We start from the raw sequence: 27,500 nt of genomic DNA on the forward strand, positions 1-27,500 counted from the left end.
ATATTTTGAGATGGAGATCCGCAGCCAAATACATATCATTTTGGGGGTCCGTAACATGAAAAGGTTTGAGCACCACCGATATAGAGTATATAGAGTATAGTTTTTCAGAAAACTGCTAGGATTTAGGATTTGTAGAATCGGCCTCAGGTCTTAATGGGTTAAACTTCACAATGAATGTATTAGTCAATCGGATGACACGCGACACGGAAGGTTCCCGGTTTGATCCCCTAACTGCTCCAGAGGAGCAGCCTGTATGGTTGCCTCCACCGTTGGTGTGTGAGTGTAATGTATTGGAAAATGTAATGCCCTTTGTACATTGCATAGTGGTTTGGAAAAAGGCGCTATAGAAACGCAGATCATTTAGAATTTAAAGCAGCAGTGTTTTTTGGAAAATAACAATGAGTTTGTCGTTTCCACTTACTACAATATCCCTTTTAAAAAATATTGCACATTGCTAGTGATTTCCCTATTACTGTTCTGAGTGCAGTAGCTCGTCAACTAGCCTTGTCTAAGCAAGCCAACGGCCGTACTGTGTGTCATGTTGTGGCACAGTAGTATAAGTGCAGTAGGGGTGCAACTAATCGATTTAGTCAATTATAAAAATGTAACGATAATCGATAATGTAATAAAATGATCAATTAATAATCTATTCGTCATTATGGGTGAAAATCACAATTTTAAAATAGTTATACGGCTATTTTCACTATTTTTGCACGACACTGTTGTGCGACACGGTATAAAATAGGGATTAAGTGGTAAAAAAAAATTCAACCTGCTTCTCCGATTGTTTGATTAATCTAAAAAGTAATCAACAGAATGATCGCTTTAAAACAATATGGATAGTTGCAGCCCTAGACTGCACTGCCCCATAGGGTGTCTTCTCTCTCTAGAAAGAGCTGAGCTCACTGAATGGGTGACTCATCCTTTGTCTCTCTCCCTCTCTCTCTGTTCTGATGTGTTCATACAGTACCATCACAACAGTGCTTTTTGGACAAGGCTGTTGATCAATGAATGACCCATGCATAATAGCAGTGATACTCCTGGTGGGCACGCACGCACGCACACACACACACACACACACACACACACACACACACACACACACACACACACACACACACACACACACACACACACACACACACACACACACACTACACAATTAGATAATGTAGAAGAATTGTTATTTTGATCAACGGTCACCTGTTATGTCTCCTATGGTACCAACATCAATATAGCATGGAATTGTGGATAAAATCTTATCCAATGATTACAAAATATTCTAAGTTTTGGGTCTGAGAGACTAAATCTCATCAAATGGTGGTACGTGGCTCAAATGCCAAATGGGCCTTGATATGAAAAGGGTTGAAAACCACTGGGACACACACACACAGAGCGCACAGTGGGGTTATCTCAGAGAATCTCCTGCCCTCTGATGGGGCTTCATGCAAATGCAATTTATTCTGCTGTCTGGACCCTTTCACATCACCCAAATTCAGACATGCACGTGTGCTTGCACGCAGGCACACGCACATACACACGCACACACACACACACACACACACACACACACACACACACACACACACACACACACACACACACACACACACACACACACACACACACCAATAGCACTTGTGTTACTTGGTACACAGTTGCATGTTACAGGTTTAAGCAGCCTGGGAGAATATTATATTCTAATTAAGATTAATTGTATTTAATGAGCAATACAAGCACACAATCCTGATGCAGCTATTTGATCACCATTTTAATAGAATAGTCTGCACCTGCACCTGTGCAATCAACGACTTGATTAAATGGGATTTAAAGTTGCCTTCAGTAGCCAGATTGAAAACAAATGCTGCTCACTCCTGAGTCCTGACATGACAATATAACCAGCATCTTCTGAGCACTATGTGTCAGGAAGACCTCAATGAAATATGCTGCTATACACTTACATTCGTGAAGCCGCAAGTGTACAATAGCAGCTAAAGTTACATCATGGACAGAGTATCTTCTTGGTTTCAACAAGACAAATGTTGTGAGCCAGGTTTGTGTCACTATGTGACACATTCATAATTCATAAATATTGTGACCAGAAACCAACAGGTGTCTTACCTTGGTGTGAAGTTTAGATAGCTGCTTGTCATCCAGGTAGGCCTCGGTGTACACACGCCTCTTATAGCGGAACTGAAACGCAGCAAAGAGAGGCAGGGTTAACACAATTATTTGCATGTGACACCTGTGCATTGATGAAAAGAGTGGTTATTGAGGTTAGAGAGAGAGAGAGAGAGAAAGAGAGAGAGAGAAAGAGAGAGAGAGAGAGAGAGAGAGAGAGAGAGAGAGGGGGGGGAGTAGTATATATATTTTTTAGAGCTGGTACACATTCACATCACATCACATCTTGCAACAGGTTTCTGGATTGTATTTTATTTTTATTCAGTGCCTGTCATATAACTGCTCATGACTAAGGTAACATATCTTACATATTGTACTGTTTGTCACAGCATGTGCAAAATAACCACTAAAGGCTAATTGTTCAACTATAAATAGTAATACAGTAATACATGTGTAACACTACAGGCAGTTGTAAGCCATGGCACTCAATTCAGTGGATACAGTACGACTGGAAATTGTTTCATTTTCCATTTCAAAATGTTAAATGAATAGAAGATATTGAAAGAACAGAGGAGTTTGATCTATGATTAAAATCAGAAGTCAAAAGATTACAAAGTCATAAAATAACTGATGACATATAAAGAGCAGTTCATGGTCTCTAACACAATGGATTTCTTTATCGCTGATAAGATCACTTCAAAATTCCATTTCATATTCATTTGTTGAGTGAGTGCCCCTAAAACGTTCCACTTTCACATAATTCGTATTCAAATGTAAAGGAAAAATACATATTGATGGATTTTTTAAATTAAATGCCAGTGAAGTTAAACTAATTCAGCTCTATTCACTTAAGCAACTGCAGAGTTCTAAAATGATCCAAAAAGTACAGCCTCTTCATTGTCACTGTAAAACCCCATTGGCACCAGACTAATGGACCGTCTAGTGAAGTCCATTTTGTAAGGAAGACAGTGTAGGGGAAGCACACTTGAAGCTACAATCTGAGACTTACTTTAATGAATAAAACGTCATTCTAACCAATGTGTATGGTAGAGCAGTGATTCTCAACCTGTGGGCAGAGGCCATTGGTGGGCCACGAGGGTATTGCAAGTGGGCCCCCAAATAATTGGCAAAACACTAATATTTAAATGATGACATGATGACATTAATATTTATCATAGTGATACCAATAAATAAGAACTTAAAGGTAGGGTAAGTTTCTATAGAGTGTTTTTTCAGTAACAGGAGTCTCCCTGTCTCTCCAGCTCTTTATTAACACATTGTGTGCCAGAGGTTTATTAAAATAATGTACGTTCAGTGCCTGCATATCTTCCATCCACTTACGTTGATATGTTTCGTGTTGTAGAAGCCCCGACGTGGATGTGCATGTAAACAAAGCGTGCGTGCGAGACCGCGGAGGGTCCCGACTAACGCCTGGAACAATAATATTTCTAACGCGATCCTCCATTGCAGAGTGATCGCCGATCGAAAACGGCTCACTTCCACCACGTTAAAAAGAAATGGAGATATTAAGCTTTTAGTCAAGGAGTTAACATTGGAGCGGCCGACCGGAAGGATTTTTGATATGGATCCACACCCGGCCTCTCCTTCTCAGAGACTCCTTGGATGATCCCAAAGTTTCGTTAGAGCGCCCCACGTGGGCCCCACGTATAAATAAAAAAATGGGTCAAAAACGGTCCGGACCGTTTATGGCACATGACGCATGGATTCTCAAAAACGGTCCGGACCATTTTTGAGAATCCATGCGTCATGTGCCATAAACATTCCGGACCGTTTTTGGTACACATTGTGTTAACAGAAATGCATTTTCAGGTCGGGATACCAATTTTATCCAATCAGGAGAGAGAACTCACAGGGGATACCGGATAAACAAGAGGAGAGAATTTGGAAGTGATGACACGAAGAAATGAGCAGACAAAATTGGAACTGGATCACGCTTCAAATGAAGCTGAGGAATGGGTACTCTCTCCTGATTGGCTGAAATTTGGCAACCCACCTGACAATGTATTTTCTGTTTATTAAAGAGCTGGAGAAACAGGGAGACTTCTGTTACTAAACACTCTATAGCAATGATAACTATCAGAATATAGTGTATAGGATATAATACGAAAAAATATATCATTAACCAAACTGCTACTGTAGACAGTAAACTGTGTTTGTGTGTGTGTGTGTGTGTGTGTGTGTGTGTGTGTGTGTGTGTGTGTGTGTGTGTGTGTGTGTGTGTGTGTGTGTGTGTGTGTGTGTGTGTGTGTGTGTGTGTGTGTGTGTGTGCGTGCGTGTGTGTGCGTGACTGAGTGTGCGTGTGTGTGCGCTAGCACACGCTCACACATGCATATATATGTCCAAGCAGAAATTGTGTACAATGTATTTCTGCAGCCACGTGTGGTGTTTCTCCAACTCAACAGACTCTGTCAGAGTGTGTTGAGATGCATCTAATCCCTTCCTGTCAATCATCTCCACAAACCCAGGACCCCAGGGAACTGCTGGCCAATCAGTTCAACATAGTCCCACACAGGAATATCTCTCTCTCTCTCTCTGTCACACACACACACACACACACACACACACACACACACACACACACACACACACACACACACACACACACACACACACACACACACACACACACACACACACACACAAGTCACACGCACGCACGTGCGTGCGCACACTCACGCTCAGGCATAAATCCAAATCTAAACTGATTTTGAATTCGGATTGCATCAACACACAAGGAGAAAGTGTATTATCTCTAATCGCAGATACTCTCACTTTAGAAATGAACGGCACATGACAAACTACACAATAGTATCACGATTATCTTACCAGAGGGAGCTATGCACCACATGCTAGGTTGGCTGATGTACAGTAAACAAACAGGTCAAACAACTGGCTGTAGGGTGTGCAGTGATTTTTAAACATATTCGGAACACTTGCAGAATATGGAATATAAACCACTTACTATAAGCCCTACACCTACAGTATATATACCTTGCTGTACAGCAAGTAGCGAAAACATATAAGCTCTCATACACGCACGCACGCACGCACGCGCGCGCACACACACACACACACACACACACACACACACACACACACACACACACACACACACACACACACACACACACACACACACACACACACACACACTATTGTACATGTACGTGAGCTTGTGCATGTACTTTCTTTTATATAGATTTTTTTTTTACGGGGCCAGAGCTCAGCTCTGGACCTGTTTTAATGTTCCCCTCTTTTTTCTTCTGCCACTTTTGGCAGTTCTGGCTGAACCGTGCATACGCTTTTTACGAAACTTGGCCATATGGTAGATGGTCATGAAAAACTATCAAGAAATAATTCTCACAATCTTTCGTCAAAAGGTGGCGCTATAGCAAAATGCCAACTTTGAACAGGTACAACTCATGCCCTGTTTGACCTACAGCCATGAAACTTCAATATACATATGCGTCTACTCATGATCAACAACTTTCACACTCTGACTTTTGACCTCTGACCTTTAGATCTCCCAACATTTTGAATTATATGAAAAACTCTCCTCAAAATCTCCTCCTGGGATTTTTGAGTAATCTGCACGAAACGTTTTACACATGAACTTTGGACCTATGCCGACAAACATGTGCAAAAGATTTTCCATAAGTGAAAAAATTAAGCTTTAATGAGCCAATGAATATTGCAGTTTTATGACAATTATTCATCTGCCCCTAACATATACATGCAGACTCACATTTCTTTGAAACTTTGCGGTAATGTTGAGGGTCATTCCAAATATCACTGAAACCAATCTTACTCCAATTGGTCAAAGGGGGGCGCTATAGCAATTTTTTTTAAATGCAAACTTTAAACAGGCAAAAGTCATGCCTCGTTTGGCCGACAGCCATTAAACCTGCTTACACATGTGCCTTGACTCATGAGGAACACATGTATCACGTTGACCAGTAAGCTCCGCCCTTAGATTGTCTGCAATTTTGAGCAGTTTGAAAAACACTTAAACCCAGGATTTTTCAGCTATTTGCGTGAAATTGTATCATCTGAGTGATCTCCTTTTTCACAGGTTCTTGTCTGTTGGTGCAATGGCTTCTCCCTTAAACGTGTGCTTCACAACCTGAAGGTTGCCAGTTCAAGCCTCACTTGATACGGACTTCATTAAAGTTACATTGCACACAACATGATTGTGTCAATTAATACATGTGCAATTGTTAAACATAACCTGAAATACTTATTTGAGAGGGTATGTTTTTGCAATGTATGACATACTTCATTCTGAAAATAGCCTATCTACAATCTCAATACTTTTCAGATAGCAACGTGTTTCTGAGCTTGTAGATCGACTGCTTTCACTGGTTCACTTTTATCTTCAACAGACAACCTCAGCCTGGACAAGGCTATAGCACTATAGGTAGTGTTGCAGCCCGTCAATCCGAAGGTTGAGGGTTCGATTCCTGTTAATGGCAATAGGTTGAGATGTCCAATCAATCCATTCTGCTTCCATCTCTCTCTCTTCAATCTATTATGTTTCCGTGTCTCTCTCTCTTCAATCTATTCCGTTTCCATGTCTCTCTCTCTCTCTCTCTTCAATCTATTCCGTTTCCATGGCTCTCTCGCTCTCTCTCTCCAATCTATTCCGTTTCCATGTCACTCACTCTCTCTCTCTCTCTCTCTCTCTCTCTCTCTCTCTCTCTCTCTCTCTCTCTCTGCCTCTCTCTCATCATCATGTAGATCGGCTACTTTCACTGGTTTCTGTTCCGAGGAGACATACAATTTCTCTATCGGTAGATGGTTAGGGAACCAGTGATCTAGAGTAGTTAGCGAAACAAAGGCCTGGTCCATGAGGGACGGAAAGACTTATATATATCAACAGACACTATCAGGACTATCATATCTCTAGCTCAATGAGAAGAAAGGCAGCCTATGAGTCCAGAGGTCACCGGTTCGATCCCTGTCCCCGACAATGTGTTGAGGCGATCATGATGATCTGTCTCTCTCTCTTCAATCTATTCAGTTTCCATCTCTCTCTCTCTCTCCAGTTTCCATTTCTCTCTCTCTAGTTTCCATGTCTCTCTCTCTCCATCTCCAGTTTCCTTGTCTCTCTCTTTCTTCAATCTATTCAGTCTCCATGTCTCTCTCTCTCTCTTTCACTGGCCCCGTGTTATCGCTGCTTGCAGCTATATTTTACATTTATTTTTGGGCTTTTATGCCTTTATTATTGATAGGACAGTAGGTAGACAGGAAATGGGGAGAGAGGGATGGGGAGTGACATAAAGCAAATGTCTTCGGGATCAGGACTCCCTAAGGTTCTTAAGGTTAAACAACCATAGATAAACACACACACACACACACACACACACACACACACACACACACACACACACACACACACACACACACACACACACACACACACACACACACACACACACACACACACACACACACACACACACACACACACACACACACACACACACATTATTGTACATGTACGTGAGCTTGTGCATGTACTTTCTTTTATATAGATTTTCTTTTTTTTACATTTTCTTTGGGGCTTTTATGCCTTTATTATTGATAGGACAGTAGGTAGACAGGAAATGGGGAGAGAGGGATGGGGAGTGACATAAAGCAAATGCTTTCGGGATCAGGACTCCCTAAGGTTCTTAAGGTTAAACAACCATAGGAAGCAAGTCCAAAATAAGCAATTACACTTTAGAAACAAGCCCAAAATAACACAACCCGCAACTACCAATATTTACAAGCAACTTTACAGGAAAAACAAGCCCAAAGTCGCTTATAATAAGCAGACATTGGCAACACTGCTCAAGGGCTAGAAGGATTATCATTGCTAGGCAAGGCACACACACATTTCTGTCAGTCTCACCACATGTGCAGAGCCTGCTGGATGTAGAGAGTGGCCCAGAGCCATGTACCAGTGAGATGACAGACAGACATTGTCCAGGGTTTGATTTGCTGGGGGGGGGGAGGATCGGGAGAGAGGATCCATGCATCTGCTTTTGATATTCCCCTCTGGTCATTAATTTTTAATGGCCGTTGGGGATATGTGTTATCCATGCTTCTGGTCAGACTGAATTAAATACATGCATTTCCTTTTGGGAAATGCATACTGTCTGATATGTTTGATATTTATAGTTTGATATCACAATTTGACAATTTCATTAAAAACATATATGTTAACCACACAAACCCTTGTGTCCCTATTTATGAAGATTATCAAAATTCATCATTAGTCTTATCGACTAATTATTGTATTTTGTATTATATTATTATTTTGCTATTGTTTGTACAAAGAAGTAAATTATATAGGGCGTAATTGTTTAAGAACAATTGTTCTTTTAGTTTTTTTGTTTCTACAATTCAAAGCCTGCAGACATGGTCCTGGGACATCAACACCATCCCCAAGGCAGACACTCACACCTGGGGTGGCCTAGTGGCTCAACCAGCTAAGCCGCTGTGCCTGTAGAGACGCAATGTCCTACATTCAAATCCGGCTTAGGAATTGTAAAGCACCTCAAAGCACCTCATCTCTGCTCTCTACTTTCCTGTCTCACTGTTTCTAAATAAGGGTCGAAATGCATTTAAAAATCTAACCTAGCCTTGTGCTATGAAGCATTAAGATCCACAGGACAAATCCTGGATTAGTTCATTAGAGTCTTGTTCTGCAGACTAAAAAATCACTGACGTGTTCAGCTTCAGCTCTGTGTGTGTGTGTGTGTGTGCGTGCGTGCGTGTGTGTGTGCGCGTGTGTGTGTGTGCGTGTGCGTGGTGGGTGGTGGATATGCTGTGAAGCCCTGTGCTTAGGACAAAGGAAGTAATATATGACCTGATACTGACAGGTGTCAATCAGACTGTCAATGGCCTTGGATGACACCCATTTCTAGGGCTGCGAATCGTCTGCCATCTGATGATTCGATACCGATTCTTGGGGTCACGATTCAATAAAATAAAATAAAATCGATTAAAAAACTTGATTCTAAAAAAAAATCAGTTTAATCCGAATTATTATATTGTTTTCATCTTGACTTTAACACATTAACCGCCAAGAACGTAGTCCTACGGGCCGTTAAATCCAACTGTTAAGCGCCGAGACCGTAGCCCTACGGGCTGTGGTGCTTTTTCCTTTTTTTAGATTATTTTGTTTTTTCAATTTTCCAGGGGGACCATTTTCAGTGTAACACCACCCGAAATCGACCGGAAGTGCGATCACGTTTTTTGTTTCCCGTCTGCCTTCATTCTAAGTCGTACACAAAAAGCCCTGTAAAACCTGTAATGGGACATGTAGTTTTTCATCCTCGCATTTCCCATGTTAACATAAACGATCAGAACTCAAACATGGCGGCTCCGTTTGTCTCGACGAGTAGACACCAGGACATGTGCCCGTTGTTTACAAACATTGGATCAATCTAAAGGATTTTAACGGGGCCTATGGCGACCTGAAAAAAACAAAAAACAACAATAAAACCTTGGCACTGGTGAGACATTATGAGATTAGCCCTTGGCGGTGGATGTGTTAACAACCAAGTGTAGCCTAGTTATTTCCGACAGCTCAAAAAAAAAATATATAATACCGAGAGGGTTGTGTGATTTTTTTTGGCTTTGATGGAATCTTAGATTAGGTGTACTTCTATTTGATGCAGAAACACAACATACAATTGCTCTGTTGCAAGTACGTAACATTAACGAGTGTCAACGAGCATCAGCTGGACAGTGACATGACACACACACCTCAGCTGTGCTGAACTGAAAGTGACTTGAGTTTAATAGTTTTAAAAAAGCCCTTGAATATGACTGAAGACATGATTATGTTTACTGTGATTATGGTAAGCTTACATCACAAACAATGCCATTAACCTGGACGGAGAGGCACTAGAGGAGGTGGACACATACACCTACCTGGGAAGCATTGTTGGGAAGGACGGAGGCAGCGACAAAGACATACAAGCAAGAATAGGGAAGGCTAGAACAGCATTTTTAATACTAAGGCAAGTATGGAACTCAAAGCACATCTCCACAAAAATCAAACTAATGGGCGGAAACATGGAGAACCACTAAAGCAACATCAAACAAACTACAAACATTCATCAACAGAGCCACTCCCAAGGCAGAAACAGTTCTGAACTGATTACTGATTAACCAATAATGTATCCCAGTTAATCAAAACAAATCACAGAACAATAATCATGGAATACAAAACACCTGTGTGTACTGATGAAATGGCTCTGACAATTTCCTTACAGTCAATAAGCAAATACAACATCAAAACAAAGAACTCCTCTGCATGTCAACTAGCCACAGGTGCCTGTGAGAACCTACAGATAAAAACAAGAGCTCTATGCTGTGCTCACCGCTAAAGGCTGGTTTATACTTCTGTGCCAGCACGTCTGGGCAAAATTTGCACGTTTGCTAAAGTGTCACTTTTCATACTTGCATATAATGCTAATGTGTACACTGGACAGTGTTGCATATAACCAAAACAACAAAGATATGTGCTTTGCTGAAAAGGCCTAGGTATAAAAGTACATTTTCAGATTTAAAAGATGACTCTGACTTTGCTAGCCTCAAATCCTCAAGCAGAGCATTCCATAGCTAAGGTCCACAGGCTATAAAATCCTGATCACCCATGGTGGCTATAGCATGCAGGCTCATTGGGCAGAAACAAGAAACTCCAAAATGTTCATTTTTCAGGAAATGAAAAAACTAAATATAACATTTTCAGGAAATGAAGAAACTAAATATAACATTTTCAGGAAATGAAGAAAACCTTATATGGTTAAAAGAAAGCAATACTGCCTCATCAAAGTTGGTATGGTGACTTTATATATATTGTCAGATACTTGCATGTGTCTGTCATTATATTATCACCACTTCACCCAAATCCAGCAAGTGGAGTTGGGCAAAGCCTCCTTGCCCATCATTGATAAGAACAGCTGACAATGGATCTCCAAGCTCACAATAATAATAATAAATATAGCGATAGATAGATAGAGAGACGGAATAGATTGAAGAGAGAGAGAGAGAGAGACGGAATAGATTGAAGAGAGAGAGAGATAAACGGAATAGATTGAAGAGAAAGAGAGAGAGAGAGAAACGGAATAGATTGAAGAGAAAGAGAGAGAGAGAGAAACGGAATAGATTGAAGAGAAAGAGAGAGAGAGAGAAACGGAATAGATTGAAGAGAAAGAGAGAGAGAGAGAGAATCGGAATAGATTGAAGAGAGAGAGAGAGAGAGAGAGAGAGAGAGAGAGAGAGAGAGAGAGAGAGAGAGAGAGAAAAGGAATAGATTGAAGAGAGAGAGAGAGAAACTGAATAGATTGAAGAGAAAGAGAGAGAGAGACTTGGAAAAGGAATAGATTGAAGAGAGAGAGAGACATGGAAACGGAATAGATTGAAGAGAGAGAGAGCAAGAGAGACATGGAAACGGAATAGATTGAAGAGAGAGAGAGAGACATGGAAACATAATAGACTGAAGAGAGAGAGAGATGGAAGCAGAACGGATTGAATGGACATCTCAACCTATTGCCATTAACAGGAATCGAACCCTCAACCTTCGGATTGACAGGCTGCAACACTACCTATAGTGCTATAGCTTTGTACAGATTGAGGTTGTCTGTTGAAGATAAAAGTGAACCAGTGAAAGCAGCCGACCTACAAGCTCAGAAATACGTTGCTATCTGAAAAGCTGTGAGATTGTAGATCGGAGAGAGAGAGAGAGAGACATGGAAACGGAATAGATTGAAGAGATAAGGATAATTCCTTTAACAGGTCTGTTCATGAAAGTCCTTGCGGTCTTGTTTCCAATGAGGGCCTGTGAGCAATTAGGGGTTAAGAGTCTTGCTCAGGGACAAATTTCATTTGCTGGCCTGGCCTGGAATCGTACCTGGGGCAACTAGGGCCTCTGGCTCCCTAGACTGGCTCACTAACCACTCAGCTATGGCCGCCCCTCAAAAGAGAGAGAGAGAGAGAGAGAGACATGGAAACGGAATAGATTGAAGAGGGAGACATGGAAACGGAATAGATTGAAGAGAGAGAGAGAGAGACATGGAAACAGAATAGATTGAAGAGAGAGAGAGACATGGAAACATAATAGATTGAAGAGAGAGAGAGAGATGGAAGCAGAATGGATTGATTGGACATCTCAACCTATTGCCATTAACAGGAATCGAACCCTCAACCTTTGGATTGACAGGCTGCAACACTACCTATAGTGCTATAGCTTTGACCAGAATGAGGTTGTCTGTTGAAGATAAAACTGAACCAGTGAAAGCAGCCGATCTACAAGCTCAGAAACACGTTGCTATCTGAAAAGTTTTGAGATTGTAGATCGGCTATTTTCAGAATGAAGTATGTCATACATTGCAAAAACAGACCTTCTCAGATAAGCATTTCATGTTATCTTTATCAATTGCATATGTATTCATTAATACAGTCTTGTAGTTTGCAATGCACTTTAAATGAAGTCTCCACCAAGTGAGGCTTGAACCGGCAACCTTGATGTTGTGAAACATTCACTTAAGCGGGAAGCCATTGGACCAACAGACCTGATACAGTGAAAACGGAGGTCAGACAGATGATACCATTTCACGCAAATAACTGAAAACTCCTGGGTTTAAGTGTTTTTCAAACTGCTCAAAATTGCGAACAATCTAAGGGCGGAGAGAGAGACATGGAAACGGAATAGATTGAAGAGAGAGAGACATGGAAACAATAGATTGAAGAGAGAGAAGGATGGAAGCAGAATGGATTGATTGGACGTGTCAACCTATTGCCATTAACAGGAATCTAACCCTCAACCTTCGGATTGACGGGCTGCAACATTACCTATAGTGCTATAGCTTTGTCCAGGCTGAGGTTGTCTGTTGAAGATAAAAGTGAACCAGTGAAAGCAGCCGATCTACAAACTCAGAAACACGTTGCAATCTGAAAAGTTTTGAGATTGTAGATCGGCTATTTTCAGAATGAAGTATGTCATACATTGCAAAAACATACCCTCTCAAATAAGTATTTCAGGTTATGTTTAACAATTGCAGATGAATTAATTGACACAATCATGTTGTGTGCAATGCAACTTTAATGAAGTCCGCATCAAGTGAGGCTTGAACTGGCAACCTTCAGGTTGTGAGGCACACGTTTAAGGGAGAAGCCATTGGACCAACAGACAAGAACTTGTGAAAAAGGAGATCACACAGATGATACAGTTTCACGCAAATAGCTGAAAAATCCTGAGTTTTTCAAACTGCTCAAAATTGCGGACAATCTAAGGGCGGAGCTTACTGGTCAAAGTGATACATGTGTTCCTCATGAGTCAAGGCACATGTGTAAGCAGGTTTAATGGCTGTCGGCCAAACGAGGCATGACTTTTGCCTGTTTAAAGTTTGCACTTTCAAAAAATCGCTATAGCGTCCCCCTTTGACCAATTGGAGTAAGATTGGTTTCAGTAATATTTGGAATGACCCTCAACATTAACGCAAAGTTTCAAAGAAATGTGAGTCTGCATGTATGTGTTAGGGGCAGATGAATAATTGTCATAAAACTGCAATATTCATTGGCTCATTAAAGCTTCATTTTTTCACTTATGGAAAAATCTTCCTGCTTGTTTGTCGGCATAGGTCCAAAGTTCATGTGTAAAACGTTTCGTGCAGATTACTCAAAAATCCCAGGAGGAGATTTAACTGTTTTTCATATAATTCAAAATGGTGGGAGATCTAAAGGTCAGAGGTCAAAAGTCAGAGGGTTAAAGTTGTTCATCATGAGTAGACGCATGTGTGTATTGAAGTTTTATGGCTGTAGGTCAACAGGGCATGAGTTGTACCTGTTCAAAGTTGGCATTTTCAATTGAGTGCTATAGCGCCACCTTTTGACGAAAGATTGTGAGATTTATTTCTTGATCGTTTTTCATGACCATCTATCATATGGCCGAGTTTCGTAAAAAGCGACAGCACGGTTCACCCAGAACTGCGAAAAGTGGCGTACAATAAGTGTACGTACAATAATAAAACAGGTCCAGAGCTGAGCTCTGGCCCCGTAATAATATGGTTAATTTTCTAATAGTTAGCTGGTTTCTGCCCGACAGCAACGATATTATGTAAGAACGTGGCACTCAGTATAAAGCACATATCTCCACCAGGATGCATGCCCTAATAATAATAGTGATGTACTGTGTGAAGTTAAATCTACCTAGAGCGGTAACCGCCTTCCATTCCGACATCTCACTACTCCGACTAGTGGCTTCCGCGTGCGGTTAGGGTTAGGGTTAGGGTTAGGTATAGGGTTAGTAACCGTCGGAAAGGCGACATGTCGGAAAGCCGACATGCACCCACCTAGAGCTATTGAAGAGTAACACAACGTGTGAATACCATTTTGTACATCGTCTCTATTGTCTTCCTCCCTCTCTCATACATTCATTGTCTACCTCTCTTCATCTGTCTCTCTGCTTTGCCAATTGTCTACACACTAAACTCTCTAAACTCTGTAAAACAGGCTAAAGACTGAGTTAAGACAGCTTGGAGTGAGTTGAATGTACCCACACATTAAGAATCTCATAATTTGGGGGGATGCACTGGCACACTGTCTGTGATTAGCACACTTATTCCATAGCCTGGATGGATTATTAATTGATTATGAAATTATTTACATGGCTTGTTGAAATATTTAAAAAATATTCAATAATTGAGGTACTTGGCCTGCTGGCAGCACACACACAAAAATGTGATGCTGATAAGCCTAGCAATATGGAAGATTAGCTGCAGACAGACAGACAGACAGACAGACAGACAGACAGACAGACAGACAGACAGACAGACAGACAGACAGGCAGACACGCATGTGCGCGCGAATGTAATGTAATGTTTATAAAAAGCATAAAAAGAGATAAGCATGGATAAAATAGAGGATATAAGAAAATACAATAAATATGAAAATGCCATAACATAAAAGTATATTTTAAGAAGAGATTTAAAAGATGATGACACTGACTTTGCTAGCCTTAATTAGATCATCAGGCACAGTGTTCCAAAGCTTTCATTTTGGTGCCTGGGCAGCAAAGGCCCAATAGACTGGGACCTCAGCGTAAATGAGGCGAATTGACAACTGTTAAATTGGGGAACAAATGTGTAAAAACTAAATTGCTGAAATGCATACAAACTATTTATACACATGGAAAGGTGAGCACCAACTTGAGTTCAAGTTCAACTGATTTGAACTATGAGAATGGCAACTTGGTAGTGCCAAATGTAAGCGTAAAACCTAAGGCTCAGACAAAAAAAATTATGTCCAGGTGAATTCCCGTCTGTTAATCAACATTCAACCTTGCCAACATTTGCTACAACATGAGCTTCACGTTTCAGAGTAAGAAAACAGACATCATTTGGCTGTAAATTCCTGCTAAACATCCCATACCTCTGAGCTATTGATGTATTAATGTGCATTCAGAAGCTTGTCGGGTGATCGAATAATGAATCAATAAATTCTAGGAAAGGCCCTCCAGCACAAGCAACTTCCATCTGCTTTTGTCGTTTCCTGTCCCTGCTAAGGGGCCCAACTCATAATTGGAACAGTAACTCATGTCTGAACATAATAATAACCACAGAGAGAGAGGTAGAGAGGGAGAGGGGAACCAGAAGGACCCACCGTGATTCAGTTATCTACTTTATACAGCTCATCATTCTTGGAACTCAACCCATGCTGTTCAACTAAACAAAAAACTGGGTACATAGTGATTGCACCTGTGATTGCACCCTCTACCATTTTTCACAGAACATTTATCCACAGCATTGCTATTTATGTGTAATAAGGATAATAGTCCATAGTTGCTGACATTACACCTTGCCTTCTCTCAGAAAGCGACAGAGCAAAGCTTCTCTGTGTGTGCTAAAGCTCATCTAATGCCAGTCAGCGCACACTAATGTGTGACACCTGAACCGCGCTGTGAAGCTGCACCTCTGTGTGCCGTCTATGTCTCTCTCTGATGGCACACACCGTGATGGACAAGCGCTATGATTATCTCAGAATGATGACAGCTGCGGTAGATAACACACTGCAACGGAGTGTGGTATTATTGCTGCCACATTTGATTGACACGCTGCAACAAAACTAAACACACAACCTATGAACATCACATACGATGCACACCTACACACCCTCTCGCTTTTGGAGGAGCTACTCACATTGGAGAATTGGATGATTAGGAGGTGAATAAAAGCAAAATACGTTAATAACAATACGTTTTAAGGCAAATCACAGAGGACCACATCTGCTGGCTGTGTCAGCTGTTTAGCATGACTAGACAGCATGGACACAGACAGCATTGACCATCATTTGAAACTTTCACTTGTTTGTGTCAGGGTAGTGGAATCTCAACATTCTGGTGTCTCCTTCCCTGTCTCTCTTCATTCCATGGTCCAGTAAAACAAATACCTTAAAAAAAAAATAATAATAAAAAAAATAAATAATAAATAAATAAATATATATATATATATATATATATATATATATATATATATATATATATATATATATAATTATTATTATTAGTATTATTAATATTATTGTGTTAAAAAGATAGAATGCTCATATTTCCTTTGAGCTGTCAGCATCAGCATAGTCTTGCGGGGCAAGATGTGACTACATCACTTGACGACACTACATGTCTGAGACATGTGGTGTCGCTCATCAAAGGATTTACCACACCCAGCTATTTCAATGTTCAGAGACAGATGTTTTAGTAACATTTAACCAATCATGGCCAAAGGTATGAAAGCAACCTTTTCAGACAGAGAATCTAATGGATTTAGTTATGTCCATTAAGTTGCTGTCTACAATAGAAGAGCAACCTCATTTTTACAGACAAACATTGTTCTAGCAGGATTTATCCGAATTGACAATATGTGTCTATTTACATGACAAATGGACTGCATTTATATAGTGCTTTTTCTAGTCTTTCGACCACAATGTATTTCATATTCAACCATTTCATATTCACCCAATGCAGCGGTGGAATACCACACAGTCACACACCGACAGCAAAGGCAACCATGCAAGGAAATAACCTGCTCATTGGGGGCAGTTAGGTTACTGTAGACTCAAATCTCAGTTCTTTCCGGACTACATTGGGCTACACTTCATGTGTCCTGTAGTTCTAGTCAGGCCAACCCCATAGCTCAATGGACCAGCCCCATGGCCGGCCCTGAGGGTGTCTGCTAGATTTAGTTCAGACTTCTTTCTCCTTCACTGCTGCCTCCATTGTACACTCAGGGCACTCCATGGAGGAAGACGACTATTTTCGCGTCATCTCAGAGTCAGAAAGACAACAGAGCTATTTATTTGAATCAGATACACTGTTGTTGATTTTTTGTTGTGTTTTTCTTTTCTTTTTTGTGTAAGTTGTATTAGGTGTGTGTCTCTTTAATGTGCACTTAATGTAGGGTAAGGGATTTTCTTTGGTTAAAATAAGTGTTAAATAGCTCTATATTCTGATATTTCTGAGGTCTTTATTTAACAGAAAAGGGCATTTTCAGGTAGGGATACCAATTTTATTCAATCAGAATAGAGAACTCAGACAGGATACAGATTACCCAAATTAAAGTGAAGTGATGACACAAAAGAAAAATAGCAAATATAAAGTATTCCTATTCTAGTCTACAATCTATAATCAATACAGAGCAGGTTAATACCACAGCAAGCAGTAAATAGTTGATCAGCTCTGCAACTTTTATATGCTGGTGGGGGTTGGAAGAGACAGCGATGGGCTCTGACTATTAACTGCTGTTCATGTCGTGTTCACTACCCTCAAGATGAGAAAGAAGCTGATGAACAGCTAAAAGACACGCACATCCCAGACCTACTAAGCTGGATCAAAAAAGTTTAACAGTGAGTGGGTATGGATTATGAACATTATGTTCTTGGGAGGGAGGTAACAAGTAAATTGCGTATTGCAAGCCTTCAATCCATTTGGAAGGTTGTGAACACTTTACAAGAATACAAATCCACACACCAGTATTGCAGCAATTTACCAGGTGCATTTGGGAGCAGATTTTTATTCTTGTATACACGGATGTGCGCACCCAACCTATATGCAGACTTTTGGGAACACAACCCTGACTACAACTTGCACACTTTTGGAGAAGAGCGCTGCTCATTTGATCCTCGGCGCCAGTTTCAAAGATTAATACTTTTTCCCGCTACAATTAGTGCTCACTTTGAGTGAATGCAGCTTCTTCCAGCTGTGAAATTCTCCTTTAAAGTGTGTAGTCAGTGTAGTGTCTCAATACACACAAAATATGATATACCAGTACAAGTACAATAGACCCTGCCTCTCTGATTGAGCACGGTTGTTTATTCCACAGAAGTGGCGCATGATGGGAAAATGCTCTGCCACCTACTGCTTAATTATCCTAGGACCTAGGGACACAGAGATAATCAGCATCCTGTGATCTGAGTGCAAGTGGTGGAATATAAGGGTTGATGAGGTCTTTTAGGTACGAGGGAGTTAACCCATGAAGTGCTTCAAGTGCTTCTCAGTGTAATGAGAATACAACTGGTGTTATGTGCTAAAAATGAATTGTGGCGAAGAAGAAGACATTACAGTATTCTAATCTATTGTAGAGGATAAAAATGGAGAGAAGAATGGAGAGATGGAAGAATCTAAGGTAACACCAAGATCAATTTAGATGTAGACCATCACCACACTTTAACATGCACACAAGCAGGATCATGCGGCTTTGCCACTGAACACATCATTGTGAGTTGCTGCTGTTTAAATGCAAAGGGAACCCCAACTGCATCATCATCTGTCGAGTATGGCTATGGGTCTTGGTCGGTGTAGGCCTTCAGGCGGGCAAAGAGGCCGAATATTTTAGTGCTGTCTGGGCAGGGATGATTGGTGGTGGTCATGGGCTTAGTGTGGATTTTTTTTGGTGCAAGCCCTCTACTTCTAAGTCTGTGCTTGTCTTCTGCAGCATGGCGGTTGTGTGCAACACCTTCCCAGACAAGTGTTCTTCAAGTCGCCCAATTGGTTGCTGTGTCCTCCCAGGTGTTTGATTGATCTAATACTTTATAATCAGAGATGTATACAGCACGTAGTACACGTGTTAAGGTCTATGTGGCACTTTTTGATGTTCGATTTAATGTTGTCCTTATACTGTAGCTTTTCTTTTTAACTTCCGGGACATGTTGTGCAATGACAGGCGGGAGTGTAGGACTTGTTTTGGAAGGCGATAATCAGCGGATGACTTGACTAATCCATCTAAGCCGCTATTGGGCAATGGTGGCAGTGATGATGTGCCTCTGCTGTCTTCATGTGGTGCAGGTTTCTGATCCGTACAGTAGGGTTGGCAACACTACTGCTACGTTAACCAGAATTGTTGTCCTGGCTTGGAGGTTGCATGTTTTCCAAGTTCTTTCAGCCTTGCAATTGCTGCCACTTTACCAGGTGATAAAGGTTTCCTTTGCAGCTTGATTTAGCGTCATTAATCTCATCATACCAGTCTTAAAATGTCCAAGTTTTATAACCAAGGGTGCTTTTACAAAAGTCCATGATGTCCCAGTTTAAATTTCTTTTGGATATTTCTTGGCACTGAGAGCAGCCTGGAGCTGTTGTCAAAATGTAGCGTCAACCAACCGTTTGATGTTGCGTTTTGGCAGGCTCTTTCTTTTCTACACCCTTCCGCATGACACAGATGGGCATGATGGAGCAAATGAGGCGATGGTATGTCCAGCAGTAATATGCACTGGTCATCACTCTGATGTTGAGCACATCATGGCAGTCTTAGGTGCAGATGACTACATAGTCAATGAGCTACAAGAGTTTACAATGAGGATTATGAGCAGCTTTTCCAGAGTGAATTTGTCGCTTGCAGAAACCGGCCCAATAGACAATGAAAAGCTATCATATTTAAATCATGTGAGCATTATTCACATAACTGGTTACTTTTCTCTATTATCTCAAAGCTTGTATCGACAGAACATGTCATAGACAATCATTTTCTATTATTTTCTATTCTATTGTGGTTGAAACGGCAAGATCCGCCATTGGATGTTCGGGGATGTGTTTTGATGAGTGCATGCTGTACTCCTCTTCGCTCATACCGGTAAGTGCAGGAGTAGCCTATCATATTTTGATAAAAGGGTTTGTTTGTGAATGTTAGAAACAGTCTATCATGTGTTTGTGCACGTCAGAGGGCATAAATTAGATGTTTAAATCAAGGCTCTTATAAATGAATCATCACATTAATTAAATTTGGTTAAGAATGAAAGTGGCTGAGACTTCCGGGAAGATGGCGGAGAGAGGAGCAGCTTAGTTTGTTTGCTCTCCAAAGTCGGTTAAAATAGCTCGACAGAAACAGAACCAAAACGGTGAAAGAATGAAAATAAAATGAATGATATATAAAGAAGAAGCCAGAATCACTTTAAGACCTGCAAGAGAGGAATAAAGCATCGGAATCAGCGACGAAGACGGAGGGAACAGAAGGGAACGAGGAGCGGAGATAAAAATGGACGGGGGATTCAACGAAACACTACGTGCGGGACTCGCTGGGATATCGGCAGAATTTAAATCAGAATTTAAATCTTTCAAACAGGAAATACAGCAAGAGCTAGCTTCGTTCAAGGAAGAAATAAAGAAAGACATTAAGGACGAAATTACAAACTTTCTCATGGAGGTAGACCTCCAGGCGCAAAGACAAGACGGAGAAATAGCGACGCTGAAGGCTGATACTAACGAGACCCAAGCACGCATATCAGAGGTAGAAGAATGGAGGATAGGAGCGGACGGGGCCATGATGGTAATGGTGGACCATGTGGAGATCTTACAGGCACAACTACTAGAGCTCGAGACGAGGGCGAGACGAAACAACATCAGGGTCTTCAATCTGAAAGAGGAAATTGAAGGGGAGTCGGTAATGAAGTTTATGGAACAATTATTTCAATCCGAACTGGATCTACCCACAGGAACCCAACTTCAATTACAAAGGGGACATCGAGCCCTCCATCAGAAACCGAATAACCCGTCTGCCCCCCCCAGATCCATTGTGCTGAACTTTCTACAATTTGAGACAAAAGAAATGGTGCTGAGAAAGGCCTGGGAGAAGAAAATACAAGTGGAAGGCAAGCGGCTAGGATTTGACCATGATTACCCTCCCGAAATCGTTCGCATGAGAAAAGATTACCTCCCAGCAAAGAAAATCCTAAAAGAGAGAGGAATCCGTTTCAATACTCCTTTCACGAAGATGAGGGTCCACTGGCTGGAGGGAGTGAAGACTTACAACAACGCGGAAGAAGTCACACAAGCCATGAGGGAAAGAGGCTTCATGGAGGAAAGACCGAGCGGGGATCCAGACGTAGAATCGCCGACGGAGGAGCCGACAACGGCAGCGGAGGCGGAGGGTCGAGCGGATCCGACGACGGCACAGGCGAAGGGAAGCAAGGGAGCGAGCAGTGGAGCCTCGGAGTGGAAGAGAGTGGAACGGGCGAGAGGAGCAAAGAATCGAGCTTCAGAGAAGTTGAAAAGTTTTAGAAGAAAATAAGGAATTCCTTTTTTTGCTGAAAACAAGAGGTAACATTGAGTTGAAATGACGGTGGGGGGTGGGGTAAAGAAGGGGGAAAATGACGAGGGAAGGTAAAATAAATAGGGGGAAAGAATGTAAAAAATTGACGTCATATAAATAAGATAGATAGAAACAAACCCACCCGTACAATAGGAATGGCTGGTTATTTTGTGAATACAACTCAGTATGGGGTCTTTGTAACAAACTAGGTTTGACGAAAACGAAATGGTTTCTGTTCTGTTTTTTTTTTTTTTTTTTTTGGGCTATCACATACCGACGGAGAGTTTTCTCATTAAGAGGATGTTGGCTAGGCGCTGGGGAAGCCCAAGGGTTGGGTCTAGTACTAGTATGCCTAGGGGGGGGGCCCCGTGCAAGACGGGGCTTACCCCCGCACCCTATTATGAGGGTCTAGGGGTCACGGAGGTTTTACCCCGTGTTTGGAAGTTAATTTATGTGTTTTATGTTTTTTGTTTTAAGTGTATGAAACTGACAACTGGATGTAAACATTACGGGATGAAGGTACAAGTGTTATATGTAACAAGAAGAGAAATGAGGCTTTTTGATGACTAATGTGGTTGGGATAATGTCACTGAATGTGAATGGTCTTAATTCTCCGATAAAAAGACAAAGGGTGATGACAAAATTGAAAAAAGAAAAAATGCAGGTATATTTCCTACAAGAGACCCATCTAACAAAAACGGAACATGAGAAATTAAAAAGATTTGGCTATAGGAATTCATATTATAGTTCATATAGAAAAGGTCCTAGAAGAGGTGTTATAATTTTGATATCTAATACAATAAATTTTACATTTGAAAAGGAAATTAAGGATAAAGAGGGGAGGTATATTATAGTGAAAGGAAAACTAGATAATGAACCGGTAACCTTGGTAAATATTTATGCACCTCCGGAAAGTGATAAGATTTTTTTCAAATCCTTGTTTGATATCATAGCCTTGGAATCAAAGGGAATTTTGATCTGTGGAGGAGATACTAATACGGTTTTGTGTGATAAAAAAGATACGTCAAGTTTAAAAAGGGGGAAAACTCAATTAGCTAAATTTGTAAATACATCACTAAAGGAGATGGGACTGATAGATATATGGAGATATCTTCACCCTTTAGAGATTGACTTTACACATTACTCTGCAGCACACAAAGTGCATTCTAGATTAGACCAGTTTTTCATAAACACAGATGAGAGTCATAGAGTTACTGAATGCGAGATTGGAGGGGCGGATGTATCAGACCATAATCCAGTGTCTTTGAAATTGAGATTGAATAACAGGAAACGTCAAACAATCTGGAGACTTAATATGGGAATGTTGAACAATGAGCAACGGAGGGAGAATATCAAAGCTGAGTTAATAAGATATATAGAAGAAAATGATAATGAAGAGGTGGACCCTACAGTAGTCCTAGATGCCATGAAAGCGGTCCTGAGGGGAAAATTGATAGTGGAATCAGTAATAGTAAAAAAGGCTAAGTTAGAAATCTACAGGAAAAACAATGACAAATTGAGGGGGCTAGAACAAGAATATCAGACGACAAAAAAAGAGGCGGTATACAAACTAATACAAGAACTGAAAACAAAAATAAAAGAGACTGAACTTGACGAGGTTGAAAAAAATAACAGGTTCCTCAGACAAAACTATTATGAAGCTGGATCAAGGGCCACCAAATTATTGGCAAAGCGAATACGCAAACAACAGGTATTGAGTAACATATGTCAAATTAGAGATCCTCAGACAGAAGAACTGACATGTGTACCGGAACAAATAGAGAGAATATTTAAAAACTATTATGAGGACTTATACTCACAACCCAAGGAAGTAGAAGAGGGAGAAATGAGAGCATATTTGGAACAATTAGATCTGCCTTCAATTGGGAAAATACAAAATGATAAATTAACAGCAAGCATTACAATGGAGGAGGTATTGGAGGCAATCAGCTCATTTAAGAATAACAAATCACCAGGGAGTGACGGTTTTCCTGCAGAATTCTACAAAATGTATAGGGAAGAGCTGGCACCTTTACTATTAGCTTCTTTTAACTGGACATTAAAAAAACACAAAATCCCAACCTCATGGTCAGAGGCAATAATTACAGTTTTACTAAAAGAGGGGAAAGATAAGGTGCAATGTGGCAGCTATAGGCCAATATCCATTTTAAATGTAGATTATAAAATGTATACAAAAATTCTGTCCAAAAGAGTGGCGGATCTCATGACAGACCTGATCGACGAAGATCAGACTGGGTTTATTAGAGGGCGCCAGACCCATGATAGTATTAGAAGAACTATACACATTGTAGATAAGGTACAGAGGACGAATACAAGTGCACTATTAGTAAGTATTGACGCGGACAAGGCCTATGATCGGGTCTCTTGGGAGTTCTTATATGCAGTGCTGACAAGATTTGGATTTAACAAAGAGGCGGTACATAGTATAAGATCATTATATCAGCAGCCCTCAGCGAGAATTAAAATCAATGGAAGTTTGTCCGAAAAATTCTATCTACAGCGCTCAGCACGTCAGGGGTGCTGCCTCTCGCCTGCCTTGTTCGATTTTTTCATAGAACCCCTAGCACAGGCGGTGAGACAAAATGTGGGTATACATGGAGTTGAGGTCCATGGCAGAGAACATCGGATCGGGCTTTTTGCCGATGATATAATAACATTCCTCGGAAAACCTAATGATTCACTCCCTGTGCTAGGCAATATATTAGAAACATTTGGACACCTATCTGGCTACAAGGTCAACATATCCAAAACACAGATTTTGGCATTGAACTATACCCCAAATGCATACATAAATGAATCTTTTGATTTCAACTGGAATCAAAAAAGTATTAAATATCTGGGAGTTAACATTACCAAAAGTATGTCCACACTGTATAAGGCCAACTACACCGGAATAGATCAGAAAATTCAAAAAGATATAGAACGATGGACAACATTGCCACTGGACCTTAACTCTAGAATTGAGACAGTGAAAATAAATATATTGGCTAGGTTGTTATACCTGTTCCAGGCTCTGCCAGTAGAGGTCCCCCAGAGCCAATTTACAAAATGGGATAGATTGGTGTCCAGATTTGTATGGGGAGGTAAAAAGCCTAGAGTTAAATTTCTGACTCTCAAGCTGCCAAAAGATAGGGGGGGGGATGAGTCTTCCCAACTTACAAATGTACTATGAAGCTGCTCAACTGAGGTATGCTGTATGTTGGTGTAACCCTAACTATGAGTCCAAATGGAAAGAAATGGAGAAGGAAGTTGAGAATAAACCAATTCAGAGTGTCTTAGGAGACATTGAATATTTTAAGAAAAAGAAGCATCTCATCGACCCAATCACATTATTTACATTGGAGATTTGGTTTAAAATAGTTAAAAAACACAAACTAAAAGAAGAAATAAAAATATTAAAATGGATAGCTTCAGATAGTGCCTTCAAACCGGCGGAATATGATAAAGGGTTTAAACAGTGGCAGAATAAGGGCATGACAGCATGGTGTACTTTGGTGACAAAGGGGCAGTTGGAGAGCTTTAAGGAACTAAGCGATAAATATGATCTAAATAAACATGAATTCTATAGGTACCTACAACTAAGAGACTATTATACAAAGGAAATTCAGGAAACACCCTCTGGAGAAGTGAATGGTGTGGTCCAAATGATGATAAACGCATACACAGGAAAAGAGGTTCGGGTTATTTCCGGATTATACCGAAAATTTATAAATAGTAAGCATACAACTGATTATATAAAAGAAAAATGGGAAACGGAACTTGAGATAGAAATTACAGAAAAAGAATGGGTGAATATGTGGATGACACATCAAACCTCCACCAATTCACGGGTCTGGAGGGAGTTCTCCTGGAAAAATTTGATCAGGTTCTTTATAACTCCAAAAATGAAGAGTAAACAGTTAAGTAAACAAGTTCAATGCTGGAGGGAGTGTGGAGAGGTGAATGTGGACCACTCGCATGTCTTCTGGAAATGTCATAAAATTGAGTCTTTTTGGAAAATGATACATAAACAACTCCGGAAGATATTGGGATATGAGGTACCTATGGATAGTAAAGTTTTATATTTATGTGACTTAGAATCAGGAAAGGTACGGATGGAGGACAGGTATTTAGTCAGGATTTTATTGGCAGCAGGGAAGAAAAACATCACAAGGAAATGGGGACAGGTGGACATACCCACTCAAGGACTTTGGGAAGAGCTTGTGGAGGAAATTTATGTTATGGAAAATATGACACACCGTCTGAGACTCCAGGAAACACAGATGGAAAAGAAATGGGCAAAATGGATACTCTACAAGAACTCTATTTGAATGAAGTAGCACTGTAACAAAAAGACACATGTATAGTCAGTTGTTGGTTTCGAAATGTTTGTCTTTTTAGGTTTAGTTTTTTATCTTGTCTTTATGTCTTGTTATTTTTTTGGGGGTTTTTTTTGTTTCTTTTCTTTTTGTTTTTGTGTTGTACAATGTATGTTTGTGTGTACAAAAATTAATAAAAATTTCAAGTGATAAAAAAAAAAGAATGAAAGTGGCTAATGTAACCGCAGACATGACTCAAATGCCAACATGGATTGCTGCACGAGCTGGAAATGCACTTAAAAATGCACAGTGTCTGTCGTTGACAGCACTTACCAAGAAATGTGAATGTTGTAAGAAAACAAACAAACACTGGAATGATGTAATGAAAATGTTAACTGCCATAGTGTGCCATTTTGCGGAATGAAAACTTGCTTTATATGGCCATAATTCCAACCTACAAGAACCAAATAATGGGAACTTTCTTGGTCTGCAGAGCTCTGCAGAGTTCAACCCAGTGATTTTTATACTGCCCACTGCACTATGACTGACTGGATCGTTATCCTTAAAGTAATGGATTAAAAAGAAGCTCACACTCAGTCATCTCTCTTTTCGATTGCATTCAGTCAAATAATAGTTTTTTGATAATCCGGCCTTTTCAGTGTATGCAAGAAAACTGCTTCAACATTGTATTTGTCAGCCAAGAAGATGTAGACATCTGTTTGAACTGTGTTCCATCAGCAGTTTATTGGAATAGACCCAGGGGTGAAAGTGGGCCGGAACGGTCCGGTACAGCGTTTTGTTAAAATATTCAGTGCCGGCACGCTGTACCATTAAGATGTGAAACTGATGTAAAAAGCCTGTATAATCTGTCTGCCACGAAAGCATTTCGAATAAGAAAAAAGATGTAGATCAACATAAGAGTTAGTTTTCTTATAAAGTGCATCTAAAGCGTTCCAGTGTGGTTATGTCAACATATTTGTGTGTGTGTGTGTGTGTGTGTGTGTGTGTGTGTGTGTGTGTGTGTGTGTGTGTGTGTGTGTGTGTGTGTGTGTGTGTGTGTGTGTGTGTGTGTGTGTGCGCGCAAGTTACCGGACACAGTAGGCGGGCTCTACACCGGATCAGATCATGCTGTTGTAAATAGATTACAGCAAAACAGCCGTGCTTGGAAAGGGTGCGTTTGATTGGCACTTGATTTATTATTCCTGTACGCACGATTATTTTCGCCCTCACAACTAAACCACACACTCTTGACATCAGGAGCACTGGCATCGACAAATAACATTTGTCGAAAAACCAACATTCTAAACACTTGTGGTTGGCCCAGGCTGACACATTATTAGGATAGCTAGTTTAGTTATGAGTTATAGTTGTTTAATTAAATTTCAAACAAAAGTCATTGTTGAATTTGATATTGATATTGAAGTTTTGTATTAAGATTAACACATCTGTGGTACATACACCATTTGATTCA

General features: G+C 40.5%; 2 protein-coding genes across 2 annotated transcripts in view; one reads left to right on the top strand and one right to left on the bottom strand.

Moving 5' to 3' along the window:
* The window catches only part of shank3a (SH3 and multiple ankyrin repeat domains 3a), a gene marked incomplete at both ends in the record, with an annotated part of 292,264 nt that overhangs the window by 218,801 nt on the left and 45,963 nt on the right, over positions 1-27,500 (bottom strand). The window contains one exon of the mRNA XM_080438621.1: positions 2,122-2,193. Coding sequence (XP_080294747.1) covers positions 2,122-2,193 — 72 coding nt within the window. The remainder of the gene's footprint in view (positions 1-2,121; positions 2,194-27,500) is intronic.
* Positions 1-27,500, top strand: part of LOC308092614 (uncharacterized protein) — a 297,349-nt gene that overhangs the window by 62,360 nt on the left and 207,489 nt on the right. The window lies entirely within an intron of this gene.

Source organism: Gymnoscopelus braueri (genome assembly GCF_963280865.1).
Source record: "Gymnoscopelus braueri genome assembly, chromosome: 9".
Lineage (NCBI taxonomy): Eukaryota > Metazoa > Chordata > Actinopteri > Myctophiformes > Myctophidae > Gymnoscopelus > Gymnoscopelus braueri.